At 40.3% G+C, this 15,804-nt stretch overlaps 1 protein-coding gene across 1 annotated transcript in view; it reads right to left on the bottom strand.

Annotated features, from left to right (window-relative positions):
* Positions 1-15,804, bottom strand: part of LOC139737101 (uncharacterized) — a 43,807-nt gene that overhangs the window by 21,293 nt on the left and 6,710 nt on the right. The window contains exons 3-4 of the mRNA XM_071647779.1: positions 12,281-12,406; positions 1,423-1,520 (exon numbers count right to left, since the gene is read on the bottom strand). Of these exons, the coding sequence (XP_071503880.1) occupies positions 1,423-1,520; positions 12,281-12,406 (224 nt within the window). The remainder of the gene's footprint in view (positions 1-1,422; positions 1,521-12,280; positions 12,407-15,804) is intronic.

The following is a 15,804-nucleotide window of genomic DNA, read 5'->3' as shown; positions in this document are numbered from 1 at the left end:
TTTGGTGTTATCTCATTCATGTGAGGAAAAATGCCTCTTGTTCCTTCTCAAAGTTTAGCACAATGGATACCCGACCAACAATTTTACAGATGTATTGGGGGGGGGGGGGGGGGGGATGGGGAGGGATTGGGGAGGGGTAGGAGGAGAGGGGAGGTACACTGGAGGAAGAGACTTCTGTTCTGGGATGGACTAGTTCTAGTGGTGGACTTGTTGGAGCTGTACTGAGAGATATAGGCCTAGTCCAAGCTTCATTCAGGTCCGGTTCCATTCATAGCCACTTCATTCATGCCCCGCTAGTTCTACCCACGTCAGGATGTGTACAAGAGGGGCAGCGGAGGGTGACCCACACTTGTGGAGCGATTGCGTGCTGTTATCCTTTCGAAAAACCACACATATTCGCGCGCTGGTGGCAAATATCCACACAGACAGGAAAGTACACAATTGTATTCATTCCCAATCTAGTCTCTCTTTACATTGAGCAGATCAGCATGGTTTATTAATAATTGTTTGGGATTTGTTTATAGTTTTCCACACAAACCCCAATATTTGAGTATTTTTTTCATCTAATGAATACTGATTGAATGAGTTTCATTTGAACAAATATTACTTTCCGGGAATGTAACCTCATAAACCACACAACATAACATTGTTCCATGACAATGTGTGAAATTACTGCATCTCTTTAACTAAGCACAGCAACATGTCTTTTTTTCTGTGAGGCTTGTGATGTAGTGCAATCAATCAATGGCTTTTAGGTGCTATAAATTGAATAACACTCAGGGTTTCAACAGATCAAATCTCTTGGTGATCCAGCATGTTAAAACCATTCACACACACAGACATGCACATGTGGGGACTTCAGGGGATATCAAACTTGTGTCATACAATTTGAACTGATTTAATGCTACGCACATACACAGTGTTGTACATTCTTGCTAGAGGTTTCTTAAACTGAATTGGGCTTTCATGCTCTAGCTTTTCTGTTTTCTTTTATTTTTTTTTTTTTTTTGGGGGGGGGGGGAGGTGGTGTGCTATGATACTGTCAGTCTCAGAAAAACAACAAATTTAGAAACATGAAAAATTAGCTAAAAATCCAAACAACGGCAAGCATTACAACACATCATGCAGTCAAACAAACTCTATATAGCACCCTATCTATTGAGTTTGGTAACACTGAAATATGTCATTAAATTCTGTTCACAAGAATCTATATATGTGACTGAATAGTTTGGTAGGATAAAAAAAAAACTGGGAAAGCACTTACAGAAGTATCACTCTCCCTATTTGTCTCTCACAATTTTTTTAAAAATAAATGTATATGAAATTTTACAAATAAATATAATATTACTAAATAAACTAAAATATGTGGCCATAATATGGTGAAAAATCGGGATCAATTACGACAAGTTTATCATGTCTTACCTTTTGTCCTGCGCAGTCTTCACCTTTGATGTAGACAGGGCGCTCTTCAATACGGCGGAGGGTGCCGACCGCCTCCTAGTCGAAAGGGCCTTGAATTTCTGTGAACAGGAAACCAAAGATAGAATTCAATATGATCAAATCTTATCTTGTGACCACATACATTCATATGACCCAATGTCAAATACCGGGATGCTGCATAAAAAACAAAGCAAAACAAAGAAATTACAGCAAAACACAGAACCAAAATCGGACAAAACAGAAAAAGAAATCATAACAATCACATTCCATTCACATGAGCCAAAGACAGGCTTGTAAGAATTCTCATTTGTGATGTACTTCATATCATCAAAACAAACTCTGAAGGTATGCAACATTGGGGGGAAATGCACGAGTGGCACATGGGTTCACACTTGTATCAATGTGACTAGTGTTACTCTGTTTGCCAAAGGAAGGACGACAGATACAGCATGATGGCTTCAAGCTGGCATTACGATATAGAGTTTGTCAGCCATATCTTGACTGAGTTGTAATATTATCATTCATAACTTCCTGAATGCCGTGACGATCACAATTTCATTGAGGTACTACGAAACTGAGCAAACACGGAATGCAACGCTCGGTTCCACTCGACGGACAGTGTGATAAACAGGTCGAGTGAGGGGAATGAAAAATTATCAAATTGAGAACAAAAAAAAAAAAATCAGTTTCCTTTTAGTTCTTTTCAAGCAATACATCCGATAACCATTGTGATGCACAATTGCCTGTCCATGACTGATCCTTCTAAGGCAAGGACAACCTTTGCTGGTTAACTCTACCGCCAACCCACTAAGCAAATACGAGCTAAACATATCTCCAACATATTTCCATGTATAAAAGTATGATCACTATTAGAATTGGCAAGCTGTGTCAGTCTTTAAGACCTCTGCCCTCTTAGAAATAGCAATCCTGTCCAGTAATACATAGCTACTTGAGTGGAATTAAAGTTTACTCATATTACACATTGTTTGACTGCACAAGTCTTCCCATAATGTCTATTGGCAGCAAGGACAAAATTCCATGCAACATAATCAGTCTGGGCAAAACAGTCCAAATGTAAAACAACAACAAAAAATGACAATGATGACTGTTACAGCAAATATAATTACAAATACATGGGACTGTCACTCTTCAGTTGAATTATGGAGATGCAGATGTGCAACATAGTGTAATACAATATGACGAGCAGAAGGGGAGCAGGACTACCCTGAACTTTTTCACGCATCGTGATCACGGACACATCCACCAGGACTGCGGCAGAGACCAGCAGGCATTGTGGTTTGGGGGATTTTTGCAGTTACGAAATGCACTTAACCCGATATGACAGATTGATCAAGTACCGCTATCAATGCTACTTGTAACTCGTCAAGTGTACAGGGGAAGTCACGTTGGGAGGCTAAGTTTACTTGCTTTCTAAAAACACTTCTTCTCTCTCAAGAAGAGACACGAGGGCGAGACACGAGGGCGAACCACACCAACATCGACGCGGAAGAGCAACGGCGGAAGCAGTCCTTCCACCAACTGGATCCTGTTTGAAATCAGCAGTTGTTGGTTTTTTTTCTAAATAGCTGCAGTATATGTGTGAGTGTGGGTGCGGGTGATGGGTGGACACCATTTCATAAAGACTCAAAATAGGCTCTGACTGATACGGAAGCGAAGGACAAATTTCTACAGGTATCACAACTTGGTTTCTGGTTACTAGACCCATCCTGCAGTTGAAGATCCAGGGCTGATGTGTTGGTCACCCAGTGTTGCATAAGCTTTGCAATTTACAGTAATACAATCATACAAGAATCCCTTCTTATTATGTAATTCACTGACATTTTGAGCTTGAGATTGACTCATGTTTGTTTCAAGATTTCGATACTAGTTTATGTTCATTCAGTGTTATCATCTGTAAAGTGCTTAGAAACATTTCTAATAGGTGCTATATAGGACCTAATTGTTCATGATCACTATCCTTCTGATCTAAGTCAAATGCATTCTCTTTTGATTTTATTTTGAATTTCCCAATTTCCCCAATTATAACAGAACTGCAAACACATATTCTGTAACTACTTTTTAAGAATTAAAAAAAAAAGATCTGTAGAATAAAAGTCTACACTCACATGGAGAACCATACTTATTAAAACTGTATTACATAACCAACATAGCACACATAACCTGTTCTTACATAATCTCTCCTTTTCAGTCAGCTGTACTGGCCTCATGGTCAGTACATAAGATATCTGAACACGGCACAAACAATTACATCACAACTTTAATTTACATTACAATAGCAAAGTACAAAGCTTCCACTATCATGCCTCTAGTACACATTACATAATAGACCATTTCCGATTCTCTGTATTCAACTTTATAAAGATTTTTTTTTCTTTAAACACCTCTGGCATTGCAGCAAATTTTAAAATAGGAATGAATATTTCAGCCCTTTCAACAGGCAACTGAATAAGCACAAGACTACTAACAAAACCTAGAAACTTGTAAAACAGATTAGGCCTATATGGGAAGAAGTTCTTCCATTTGGCCATCCCAAGGATGTACCTTACAAAACTGACAACAGTGCTCACAGACACCATGAGACTATATTTCACTAAATTGGTGCTTTCTAGGAAGTAAATGCTTTCGCAGACACTACAATGAGACAGCCATGTAATGAATAAAAAAACTGTTCAAAATATCACGGAGTTGCTATCTTCATCAATAATTATTTTTTTTCATATAAGGAAGCCTCACAGCTCCCCATAGATACCTGGAATTGTTTGCTTAACAGGCCTATCACCTTTTGTAACGAAAAATCACCTCAATGATCAGAATATCTCATTGCAACACAAATCTGTTTCTGTCAAAAATGAAATAAAATGTGAAACTCTAGTGTCAATGCTACTTACTTGAAAAGGAGAATTCATTTTCACCTCATGTACTTCATGATGGTTGTCACTGATCCGTAAAAAGAAAGCAAAGTTCTGGTTGCTACATGAAAAACATCCACAAAGTTAACCACCGGTACCATTGACAGCACCACTAGATATGAGCAATATCGAGTAAATCTAGAACACCTCTGCTACAAGAGAGAGACCACACATTTTCAAGCTCCACTTTGCCAAATTTTGGTGATTCAAAGTGTTGGAATTGCACAACTTTGATGTCATCATCCACTGATAATATCTCATCTTGAACAGGCAACACGCAGGAAAACAATCAAGAAATCGAGCTTCGCTCGCTCAACTTCTTGAGCTGATCGGTATCACAGGAACATTCCTTAATAATGAACTTCATCATCATCATCTTCTTCACTGGCGACCCAGTCATCTATGGCAAACTAATCACATCTTGCACAAACATTGAGTCACAGTCTCCCAGACATACTGGTATTCCATGCTGGTCACTGCTATCGTCATTTCACAGATTCTTCACATAGCGCAGACACGGCAAATTTTCGACCAGAGTTAACATTTAATCTCTTGAAGGTCTGTGCCGATATTTTGTCTGCACAATGACACAATTCTCTTCACAGATGCGATTCCAAGATCATACCACACATGCAGCTTCTACAGTCCTAGTTCTACTGAGAATCTGAAGGGTCGGTTCCAGTTTGTGGCAGTTTGTCCATCGCGTTGGTCAGCCTTTATCAGCCTTATCGGCTCAAAAAGTGAGCAAGTCCAAGCTCAGTCAACGAGGGTGGCACAGAAAACAACATCCAGCTGAAACCATCAAAACTGTTTATGCAAGGCAAGACTTCTGTCCACAAACATGACCACTAACAGAAAAGAACTCAAGTTAGTCCACACTGGAAAAACTCTGATACCTCATATCTAAATCCCTTCTCAAGATACAAGTTCTACACACACACTCGCACACCACTGAGCATCGCTGGAATCCTGATTATGGTACAATAGCTCAGTTGTTGCTTTTCTTCTGTTGGCTGCTGGATGGAGGCACTAGTATTGTTCACATGACATTCCGAATCTTGAAGATTAGTCGATTAGAACAACAGACATCTCAAAGTTTACCAGGTATGCTCTATCCAAGAACAGTGGAGGGTCCCCACCCATAGTTTAGCATTGTGTGGATGCGATAATCAACAAACTCGAAAATTAGTGTAATATCTCAATGAACCCTCTTCCCCTGTACTTTTGGGTCAACCTCCAGTGCATGTGGTACACTACTGTATCATCACACATTATCAGGTTTATCACTAGCACTGCGTGTACAATTCTTCTGGTTCTGAGGTTTTATTATCAAGTGGGACTCTCACTTGGAAAGTCTTTAAAATTAGGCGTCCTGTGGACGTGCATCTGTTAACACTATAAGCTAAACATCAAAATCTAAAACTTCAAAGATTACAAATGATGTTTGAACACTACTACTGACAGTATCTCCAATGATTGAGGAGTTATGATAACTCCTTGCACTGACAGAGCACAGCCAGATGTATGTACTACTTGCACTAAGCCACCTCTTGTCAGGTCAATATTGGTCTTTTGGTTATAAGGATAAACTGAGATATGGAGATTGATCCAAGTCAACTTTGTTTTCTTGACGTGACTCTAGCTATCAAACTCTACAATGACTGATTACACATGCATTCTGCTTTCTCTTCAGTGCAAAAGTTAGCTGCGCTGTTAGAAAAAAAAAAAGAAATTCATGTTTGAACAGAATCCATGTGATGTACTCAAAATAGATACCATGGCAATGTTTTATCTCAATTCTACATGTTTTAAACTAAAAATTCCCTTTCAAGGCACTTTCTTAAGTAATCTGTGATACTTTACTGCACAAGCTGGTTTACTTTATAGAAGTAGTGAAAAAAAAAGATTTATATTTATTTGAATAAACTAAAAAGTAACACATTACATGAAGATCACAGCTCCCTGCTTTTATCTAATGCCACTGTTAGTGTGACTATGGTCCAAAAACCCATGCAACAGCTCATAGTTACAGCTATTCCACAGGTCATAAATACTTGAAATGCCACTGAATCAGATAAGGAGACATGCTCCGACCCATATAATAGGCTGTAGCTTCTTTTATTATTCTGTTGCTATTTTTCAAGACATACTTCCCATATATGTCATACAACAATGACCTGCTTATAATGCAATAATCTCATAAACAACACATTCCTTTTACTTGTATGTCAAATACAATTGTTGAAAACATAATTTCTTTGCAAACATTAAACATTTAATTCTTCCTGAGTCCGAATGCACAAGTATCAAACCGGCCAATCAAATGCATAGGCCCTAGTTACATAAATGCTTAGTGTAAAAGAGCCACGTGTATCATAAATGAATGCATAGCTGTAGATGACCTCCCCACTCTTTATCAAAACGGCCATCCCATTCATCAAGAATTAACACACATGCACGCAAAGAGAAAAAAAAAATGACCATCAGGGTCCACTTGGTTCACTAGGTAACAATGAATCAATAGGGCAGACACCACAATTTATTGCACGAATGTAATGAGAGAACAATTGTGAGGGCTGGAAAATGAGAGAAATGTTTGGAAGGATGGGGTAATCACCAGCCATAAAAGCATCCGGCCACAGGTGCAGACTTACCCACTGCCGGCGCGAGGCACGCACTGACCGCCTGGTATCTTCGGACGGCATGACTGGCAGAGGTACGTGTACAATACAGTCAAAGAAATGATCTCTCCTTCACAATGTCTGTGATGGTGTGGAGATCCACAGACCTTTTATAGTTTGAAGGCTCAGAGAGGCAGCCTGAGCATACTGGTCAATTCATGAGGCAACACCACGGCCAGATCATAATGACAGCAAAACATAGGAGCATCATTGAAGGGATTTAGTCATGTTTAAGTTCTCGCTTCAGTTGTAGGTTGATTCTTCTCTTGTCTATAATCCAGATCCACTGAGTTGAGGCAAATTTATATACAAATCTCTATCCCACAGTCAAACCAAGTATGGGGTAAAAGTAGACCATAGGCTCTCACGACCTGGTTGAGTACACATGGGGTTGATGTGGCCAAGAGGAATCAAACTAAACGCTTCCTGTCTCTCCCTTATGAACATCAGGGAGCAAGTGAAGCCCCAGCATGTAGAACGCTGGGCTCGCTGTTGGCACATATCGCAGAGAAGTCAACAATGAATGTCTTCCAATGACATCAATTTCTCACCCACTCTGTCAAATGGAAAAAAAAAAAGAGGGAAACTTGAACCACATGCGTCATGTATGCTGTGAGGACTTTATGGCCTTTCCCTGCTTTCTGCTGTGTCGACCTCCACTTCGGTGCGGGTGTCCTGGTAGGCAGAACGCTAACAACCAACTGACAGTAATGTAAGCTGAGCGCAGGGGTAAGATCAGCCACCAGGGAGAGAGAGAAGGGGAGAGCTGTACAGTCGGTTTTCTGGCCAGCAAAATTCGTTCCCAGTGATATACGAGCGGTAGTGGTTCAAACTGGCATACTCCAGCAGTCCAGCAGTAGTACCACTAGGCAGGGGTTGGGTTACACCAACAGACACCTGACCCGTGGTGCATGTGAGCTACCACCCCTCCCCTCTTTCTCCAATGTATACAGTATAGACACACACACACATACGCTCACACAGACACACACACACATCATCACATCACATGAACAAACTTTTCCAGTGGCTGTATATACACCACCATGGCACGTACAAACTCGGCTACATTTTGGGCCCTCTCTCAACTGTGAGGAGTGGACAGCATCCAATGCAGAAAAATGACGGTTAGGGTTGTTAACTGCTTTTTTCTTGATGTGTCACTTACAGCCACATTCCACTGTCACGAAAGGGGTCACAAACTGTCAACATCAATTTGAATTTCTCTGCAAGTTGAATCTGTGTGAAAGAGGTCTGGAAACAAGATCTACAATTTGTGGCACTTTTTTTTTGTCTACCCCCCCCCCCCCCCCCCCTTTCTGGGGGCAGCCATCACAGCATAGTTGGGTCAATTAGGTTGTCTGCAATGTGACACATTCCCCATTAAGATTATTTATATACAGACCTGTAGCATGTTTCACACCCAGGTTTCCTTCCAACAGGTTCCATGACAGAATAAGTGCAATGCCTCCGCTAAATTAGCCAACAGTCTCACTGTCTCAAAGAGGCAAGCATACGGTTACCAGGAACCACACTGGGACGACAGAGGGAGCGTGTTTCACTCCTGAATTCACTTCTGCAAATGCCGACAAACCTCAAACGAGAACAACTGCAAGGTGCCTTCGAAAATAGCATTTCAGTCTCATCGAGCTAATATGCCAGCATAGGACTCCGAAAAGAAAGTGATAGTACTGATACATTATCAGGGAGTTCCACCTTTCAATAATCATATTTAATACAAACAGAAGTACCTTACCTGAGGTCATTTTTCGGCATGTGAGAAAATGCGTGTCCAGATTACTGTTGACACACACACAGTGCATGCCGGTCTTGGGTGTCAAAACTTTTTGTGTCTCAGCATGCAGCTTCACTATTTTGGTCGTTGCCTTTGTTTTTTGTCAAAAGATAGCTCAAAGGACTCTTGCATTCGCCAGAAATTCAGCAGGAAGGTGAGAAATGTAACTTGGGTTGTAGCACTTTGGGATCCTTTCTCTTCCCTGCCTGGCTGGAAATAGCTCAACAAACAGCATCATCTTTAGAGCAAATAAAAAGCAGCAAACCATCACAATTTGTATCTATCTCTGTCATCTGACAAAGGGTTCCTCTGTTTCTTCACCACAATTGCAATACTAAGCATATCAACATAGTTGAAAAATTACCAACTCTATAGGTAAATATACATTTAGGCCTATTTTTTTTTAAACCAGCCCCTTCCTCTTTTGGTGGCGTGCACTTCAACTTGGTATGATGTCATAATTCATACACAGATTCTTGACAGGTAAATATCAAATATTGAACTTACTGCAAATGGCGTAATCACTCCTGGGCAGAGCTTCTCTGCCTCACAATCCCTTTTCTCCGGCATTGAATATCGAAAAGTGTCAACAATGATGGGGAGGATATAATGCGCAACCTGAAACTCCCGTGCCCATTCGACAAGTCGACGAGATAAACACGAGGTCCGGACAAGGGTGAGATCAATAGCATGCCCCGGGGGCAAAGAGAAGAAAGAGAGAGAGAGAAAAAAAAAAGGCGCACATTGGGTTCCAGCGCCGCCGATTGTCAACGATAAGTCAATAGAACATGGAAAGTGAATAGAAAGCTGGGACGGGTCATTCATCCAATGGACATAGAAGTACAAGAATGTGCCACTGAATGGCGGGACCGGACAACAATAGTCTTCTCATAGCTGAGCACGCTGGGTAACACGAGTTTGTCTTGTAAGAAGTGAACGTGATTGTTTCCCCCCTTTCTATTGACAGAGGGACAAGAGTCAAATGCATTCCTTGTAACTACTCTTCCGTCATCGCGCAGAATCGCCTCATGACTTTTATTTTGGTGCAACATCGCTCACCACTTACACAAGTACAGCCTGAACTTTAACTGTCATTTCAGTCTCTCACAATATTTTTGTCACTCATATTAGCCTTGGATCAGGTTTATATGCTTCTCTCTCTCTCTCTTTCTTAATTTTTTTCCCCTCTGTCAATAGCAAAAGTCTGTTTGGAGGAGGAAAACCATATGTATCAACAAAACTCCCCCAACTTGAGTTGATAACCTCTCATAGAGGAAGGGCAAACATCTTCAAGCCGTGTCCCATCCCCATATTAGGAGTTGACTTGTTGGAGTTGAAAGTTGGGGGGGGGGGGGGGTAAGAGAGATGGAAAGAAGAAAAGACAGGGTAACCAAGAGCTAGATGGATAAGGATGAGATATTGTGAGATGGATAGAAAGGGAGAGGAGGAGAGATGGAAGCAAATGATGCCTGCAGCATCCTTCAAGGTGGAGACAGAAGGATGAGAGAGATACAGATGAGAGATGGGTAGAAGAAGAGATGATGTAAAAGAGATAAAGGAAATAGAGAAAGCAACAAAGAGAGATGGGGAGATGGAGGGCAAATAATTCAAAAAGAATACTGAATAAAGATATAAAAACTGAAGGAGATGAAAAGGTGGAAAGAGAGGAAGGGTCGGGGGGGGGGGGGGGATGGGGAGGGCAGGCACAAAGCAGGGATATAAATGAAGGGAGAGAAAGATGCTGATTGGTTGAATGGTTGGTTATCCCACCCCGGGCAGATAATTGGAAGTCTCCTGCTGGTTGAAGCAGCATCATCCTGCTTCTCCCATCATAACCATCAACATCCCATCAAACATTAAAAGCCACCGTAGACAGAGACGAAGTCATAACATATCCTGGCAAATTAAGACACCAATCAGTGAATGTAAGCCAGACACAGCAAAAGAAAGAAAAAAAAAGCTAACTGGTTCCTCACCTTGATCCTGACTGCATGTAAAGTGTACTGAGGATCTATTTCTTGTTACGGGGACCCTGATTGTTTCAGTCACTACTACTAGCATAACTTGGCAATGATATCTCCACGCAGCATTAATGGGGATGTCCATCCTGAGGTTTTCTACCATTTTGTAAATATCATTCACTTCCTCTATTTTGAAAACTATTATTCTGTCTAGACTAGTGACTCATGTAGCCCCATGTCCATTCATGGTCTAAATAAATACTTGTTCTCAGAAATCAAGTACTATGAGAGAGAGATATATATTACACTACCAGCCTCTGAGTTGATGATCATACAACATCATATCTATCACTCTGATTTTCAAAGAATGTAACCCATATTTGGATTCTGCAAGTGAAATGAAAGGCGAATAAATTACTGGTACTGAAGTACTGGTAATGATCACGCAAGCATGGTTTCCAGTGCTCACTTTTAGACAAACTTGTGCATAAATCATTTCAGATGACAAGTTTCAAGATGCCTCCAATTTTACTTTCCTTTGTTGAATACTCAAGAGCCTTGAAGAAAGACTACATGGAGCACTGTAAAATCATACGGAATATGCACACTATGATTTGTCAGACAAGCACCACAAAGACAGCCTACAACATTGCATACATCTGGACAAGGTTTAATGTGAAAGTTCTCCAACCACCCACACAGATACAGCACAACAGGGAGATCATAACAATGTGATATGATTGTTCCAAGATGTTCTTCGAAGGTCTTTAAGTAAGAACTTTCCAGATTTTTTTTTTTTTTTTTGGGGGGGGGGGGGTGGGGTGGGATGTATCAATGTATGATGTAGCAGTAAAGCTCACATGAACCACATATGTTCAGGTAGAAATCCGTCCTGTTCTTTTAACAGCCTTCTTTGAATAAACAATATCATCATAATTCAGAGACACACAGAAATCTGTATGAGGAGGAGCTTTGCTCTGGGGACCTTTGTGATGATTACTGTATCAGCACTGAAGGGAACAAAATAGTACATGAGCGCAGAAAGGGCACAAATATGCAAAAAGAGGGTTGAATCGGTTTGGAATTATTGGTGTAAATGGCAAGTTCTTTCAGTTTTCAGTCTTCTAATCCTAACAATGAAAAAGTGGGATAACAGATATTCTCTCCTTCTTAATTTACAAGATAAAATGATTGCTGTGGAGCTTTGACCTCTCTCTATCTCTCCATCGTTACTCCTAAATAAAAGTGGTCAACACCAGCCAATTTTCCAAAAGGTGGATTATTGATGTAATTATACTGAATGCAGCCAGATTCGATCAAATCAGACAAGATTGACACATACCACATATTTTAACACAAAAGCAGGTGATAAAAAATATATCGATGGCTGAATAGACACACAGAGACATACAGACAGACAAACAAGGCAGAGAGGTCAGCGGTCAGTGACACTGACCGTGCACATTCACTTACCTGTGCTTTGGTCATCTCCTTGGTGCCAAAGAGGTTGAGCTCGTCATGAGGGAAGCGCTCCTGCACCTGGAGGAGGCGGGCCTCATTCTCCGCCAGCATCATCTCCTCCTCCCGCTCCTTCACCATCTGTGGGGTGAATAAAGTGAAGACGACTTTAACGGTTATCATCAACATTTTGTTGCATACAAAGCGGAAGAGGATGTCATGATAATTTTACACATTGTACATCATCACCCAGTAATACACAATTTGAGCAGAAGCTCAATGAAGTTTGATAGGCACCACTAACATACACTGTATATGCCATATATTTAGCAAGTCTAGTTTTTCCTGAATCATGAATCATGCCCAACAGTTTCACAAGTGGTTGAATTTGCGATTGAGGAGCACAGTTATGGACAGAGTAATGTATGCATGCACATTGCATTCATGTTGGAATCAGTCAATACTTTCGTGTGTTATGAACTTTGCGAATAGCATCCCACTCATGAAATTCAAGAAAATAAAAACCCCGCATATGGCTACCAAAGAGCTAAAAGTAAAGACAGATGCATACAGAGCTACATACATGGAAGAGTAAGGTACAATTTGTAAACACAGGCTTTTGCCCAAAATGCCATGCACAGCAACGCAAATGATTGGTACAAAACAACACATATGTCAGTCTTTATCGTACTTTACCTTACAGTGTAGACAAGACATTTCTCACAACGCGTGTGAATGGGACAGCTCAGATATCACATGCACTCTTCAAGTCATCGAAAAAAATGACTGAAAAATTAGACGGAAAATGAAAGTGGCTTCCCTAAAAACATCATGCATGCTGTCCGTGTTTACAGCTGATTGGCTAGAATGTCATATCTCTGATGGTGTTTCATTTAGTTTTCCATGAAGTTATTGCAAAAAATGAAGGGAAAACTTATGCACGGAAGAGGAAATATATTTTGTTTGAGAGTGCAATGTTTTGTTCCTAAAAGGACTGCAATGTACATGTATTGGTGTATTCAGTTCAAGGAAGGATAAGCCATATATGTGCAGCCACATCCTTGCCAAGTAATACGGTTTCCTACAAATTTCCTTCAATAGGAGAGAAATTTTACTGCAGTGCTCAATTTAGGCATTATATCACTTGAAATGGACAAAGAAAGATTACTGTAATTGTTACTGAATCATTTGATAACTGCCATGGCTTTATGCAATCTGCAAATTACAGAAATATTGCTTAATCCTTTTATTCAAAAGCAGAAGAATTTTTTTTCTCATGATTTATCTGATCTTTGAGATCTTATCTCGAAACAAGCACTATTACATGGCATCCCATATCGTTAAGAAAAAGGAAAAGGAAAACAAGAAAAACATTTTCAAGAGAAAAACTTATGTTTGTGTCAAGATTATTATTTGCTCGAGAAAGAAGGAAAACATTTGTAAGGCGTAACAAATTGCCCTGTGGCTCTTGTTGACAGAACAAACCGAATCCGTGGCCAAAATCAAATAGAGGCAACAAGATTAAATCTGGGTGTACATATATTTCAAGAACTGCCAAAAGATTACAGCAAAGATAAGCCATTCTGGATTACGGCTCCATTTTGACTTCTTTCTATTGATGTAGTAGGAGAGAAGCAACAGCAACACTATGGTATCAGTTATCCCTGAACACCAGCCTAATGGTAGTAAAGTCCTGTGTCGTCATCTCACGTAATAGGACGTGGCAAACATGGAGTTTCATGACTACAAAGGATGATGTAAACTCTATTAACAACCTTTTTGCTCTCATCTTGACAAAGACAATGAAGGCCAACATAAACACTCTTTGGCAACCTTTCTGTTCTCATCATGACAAGTTTTTTTTTATTTTCCTTAAGTGCTGCTGCTTCAAGAGAATTTCAAGATTCCAATCCTTCAATCAATTGTCAATGCTGACAACAAACCATCCCATACACACCAATTTCATATTTTCATTTACGGACTACATGCAAATGTGCTGACTTAAAAACAAGCATGGGTGAGATCGTTTGCTTCAGCCGCCAGCAAACATTGTTGGGTTTTTGCATATAAAATCCAGCAAGTCATCTGATGGTTGAGATCGAGAGCCCTTCACATTCAGCATGGTAACTGATGTGTAGAATGCCGGAACGTTGCTCTCCGGTTGACCATGACACTGACGTGCAATGCCATCCATCTGAACCATTGAAAGCCATCACTGCCGCTTTTTATCCATTCATCCCTTTCGTATTTTACAATCCTCAAGTAAAATTTCTCACCTCCCTGAATCCAGAATGCTCCATTCATTTGAAAACTACGCCCATTTTCTTTTTTCTTTGGGGGGGGGGGGGGGGGGGTGACATGGTTCTCATTCACTTCTTTATACCTGTTGATAGTAGAAATCTGAGGTCAAGTTCATCAACACTCTTTGAAATTGACACGTTCTACATATTCTGACACCCACAAATTTTCTACTGTAACAAATCAACTGCAATTTCCTCCTATGAAAAGCAACAAAAAACTCAAACAAGTGATGGTTATTCTATGCCAATGTACCATCTTTCCAGGTCATGTTTTCATCTTCCCTCTCATACATTGTACCTGACATACAAAGACAAATTGAAAGTGAAAAAGAAAGACTGACGAATGACCATAGACCAGTATTCATTTGTATTTCTACCTTAGAGTCCCTGGCAACAATTGTTTGAGTATACTTGCCTCATACAGGGGATAGTCTGACCAGATGGAGAAATCGACTCACAAATACCAACCAGGAACAATTATCATTCCAAATCCAAGGAATGTAGACTCTGCCATTTGAACTTATCTCCCCTTTGTGGCTCCTATAAGCATACGGAAGACTTACTGCAAGTTTCAACTTCAACTTCAAAACTTTTCCCCAAAAGCAATTACCCAAGAGAGTTCCGTTTAAGAACAGTGCAAAGAGATACACAAAATGTTCAAACTTAAGTGACCCTAGTTTTGGATAACTGTCGGCAGTCATTTTTGTTTTGTTTTGCCTGGTTCAGTTGATTGATCGTGGAGTCGCAAATATGCAGCCGTGTTTGATTTGCTTTCAGGATCATGTGCATTTGGACGACTGCAATCCAATTATACAATGAAAATGCAGCACGAAAAAGAACGGAGCTTCCTCAAACATGTCCATACCAATTACTGGCAGAATTTGACAAAAAGCACTGAAGAAAAGTACAGCAAATGCGGCTTTCTTTTGACAACTAGGTTGATACCACCATCTTTTCAAAGCTTGCTGTCAGAGTAATGGGACTGATCAAATAGTGAACAACAAGTTTTCTTTTGTTGAAATTGGCACACATCTTTATTACTGGTCCTAAATCACAACCTTTGCACTACAAACTGTACCAATGACGTAAAGGGTGTTTTACACATCCTTGCTCCTGATCTATTATTGTATAATCTTTGAGTTTGTGGAGTGTGCAGTCACATTCTATTCATTTCCATGTAGATCATAATGTTCCCATAGAGATTGCTACCCACCTATGTCGTTCCAGGAAATATGGCTA

Source organism: Diadema antillarum, unplaced genomic scaffold (assembly GCF_040938485.1).
Source record: "Diadema antillarum isolate AM-2024a unplaced genomic scaffold, OU_Dant_1.0 seq00000682_RagTag, whole genome shotgun sequence".
NCBI lineage: Eukaryota > Metazoa > Echinodermata > Echinoidea > Diadematoida > Diadematidae > Diadema > Diadema antillarum.
This window is presented reverse-complemented; position numbering and strand designations above follow the sequence as displayed.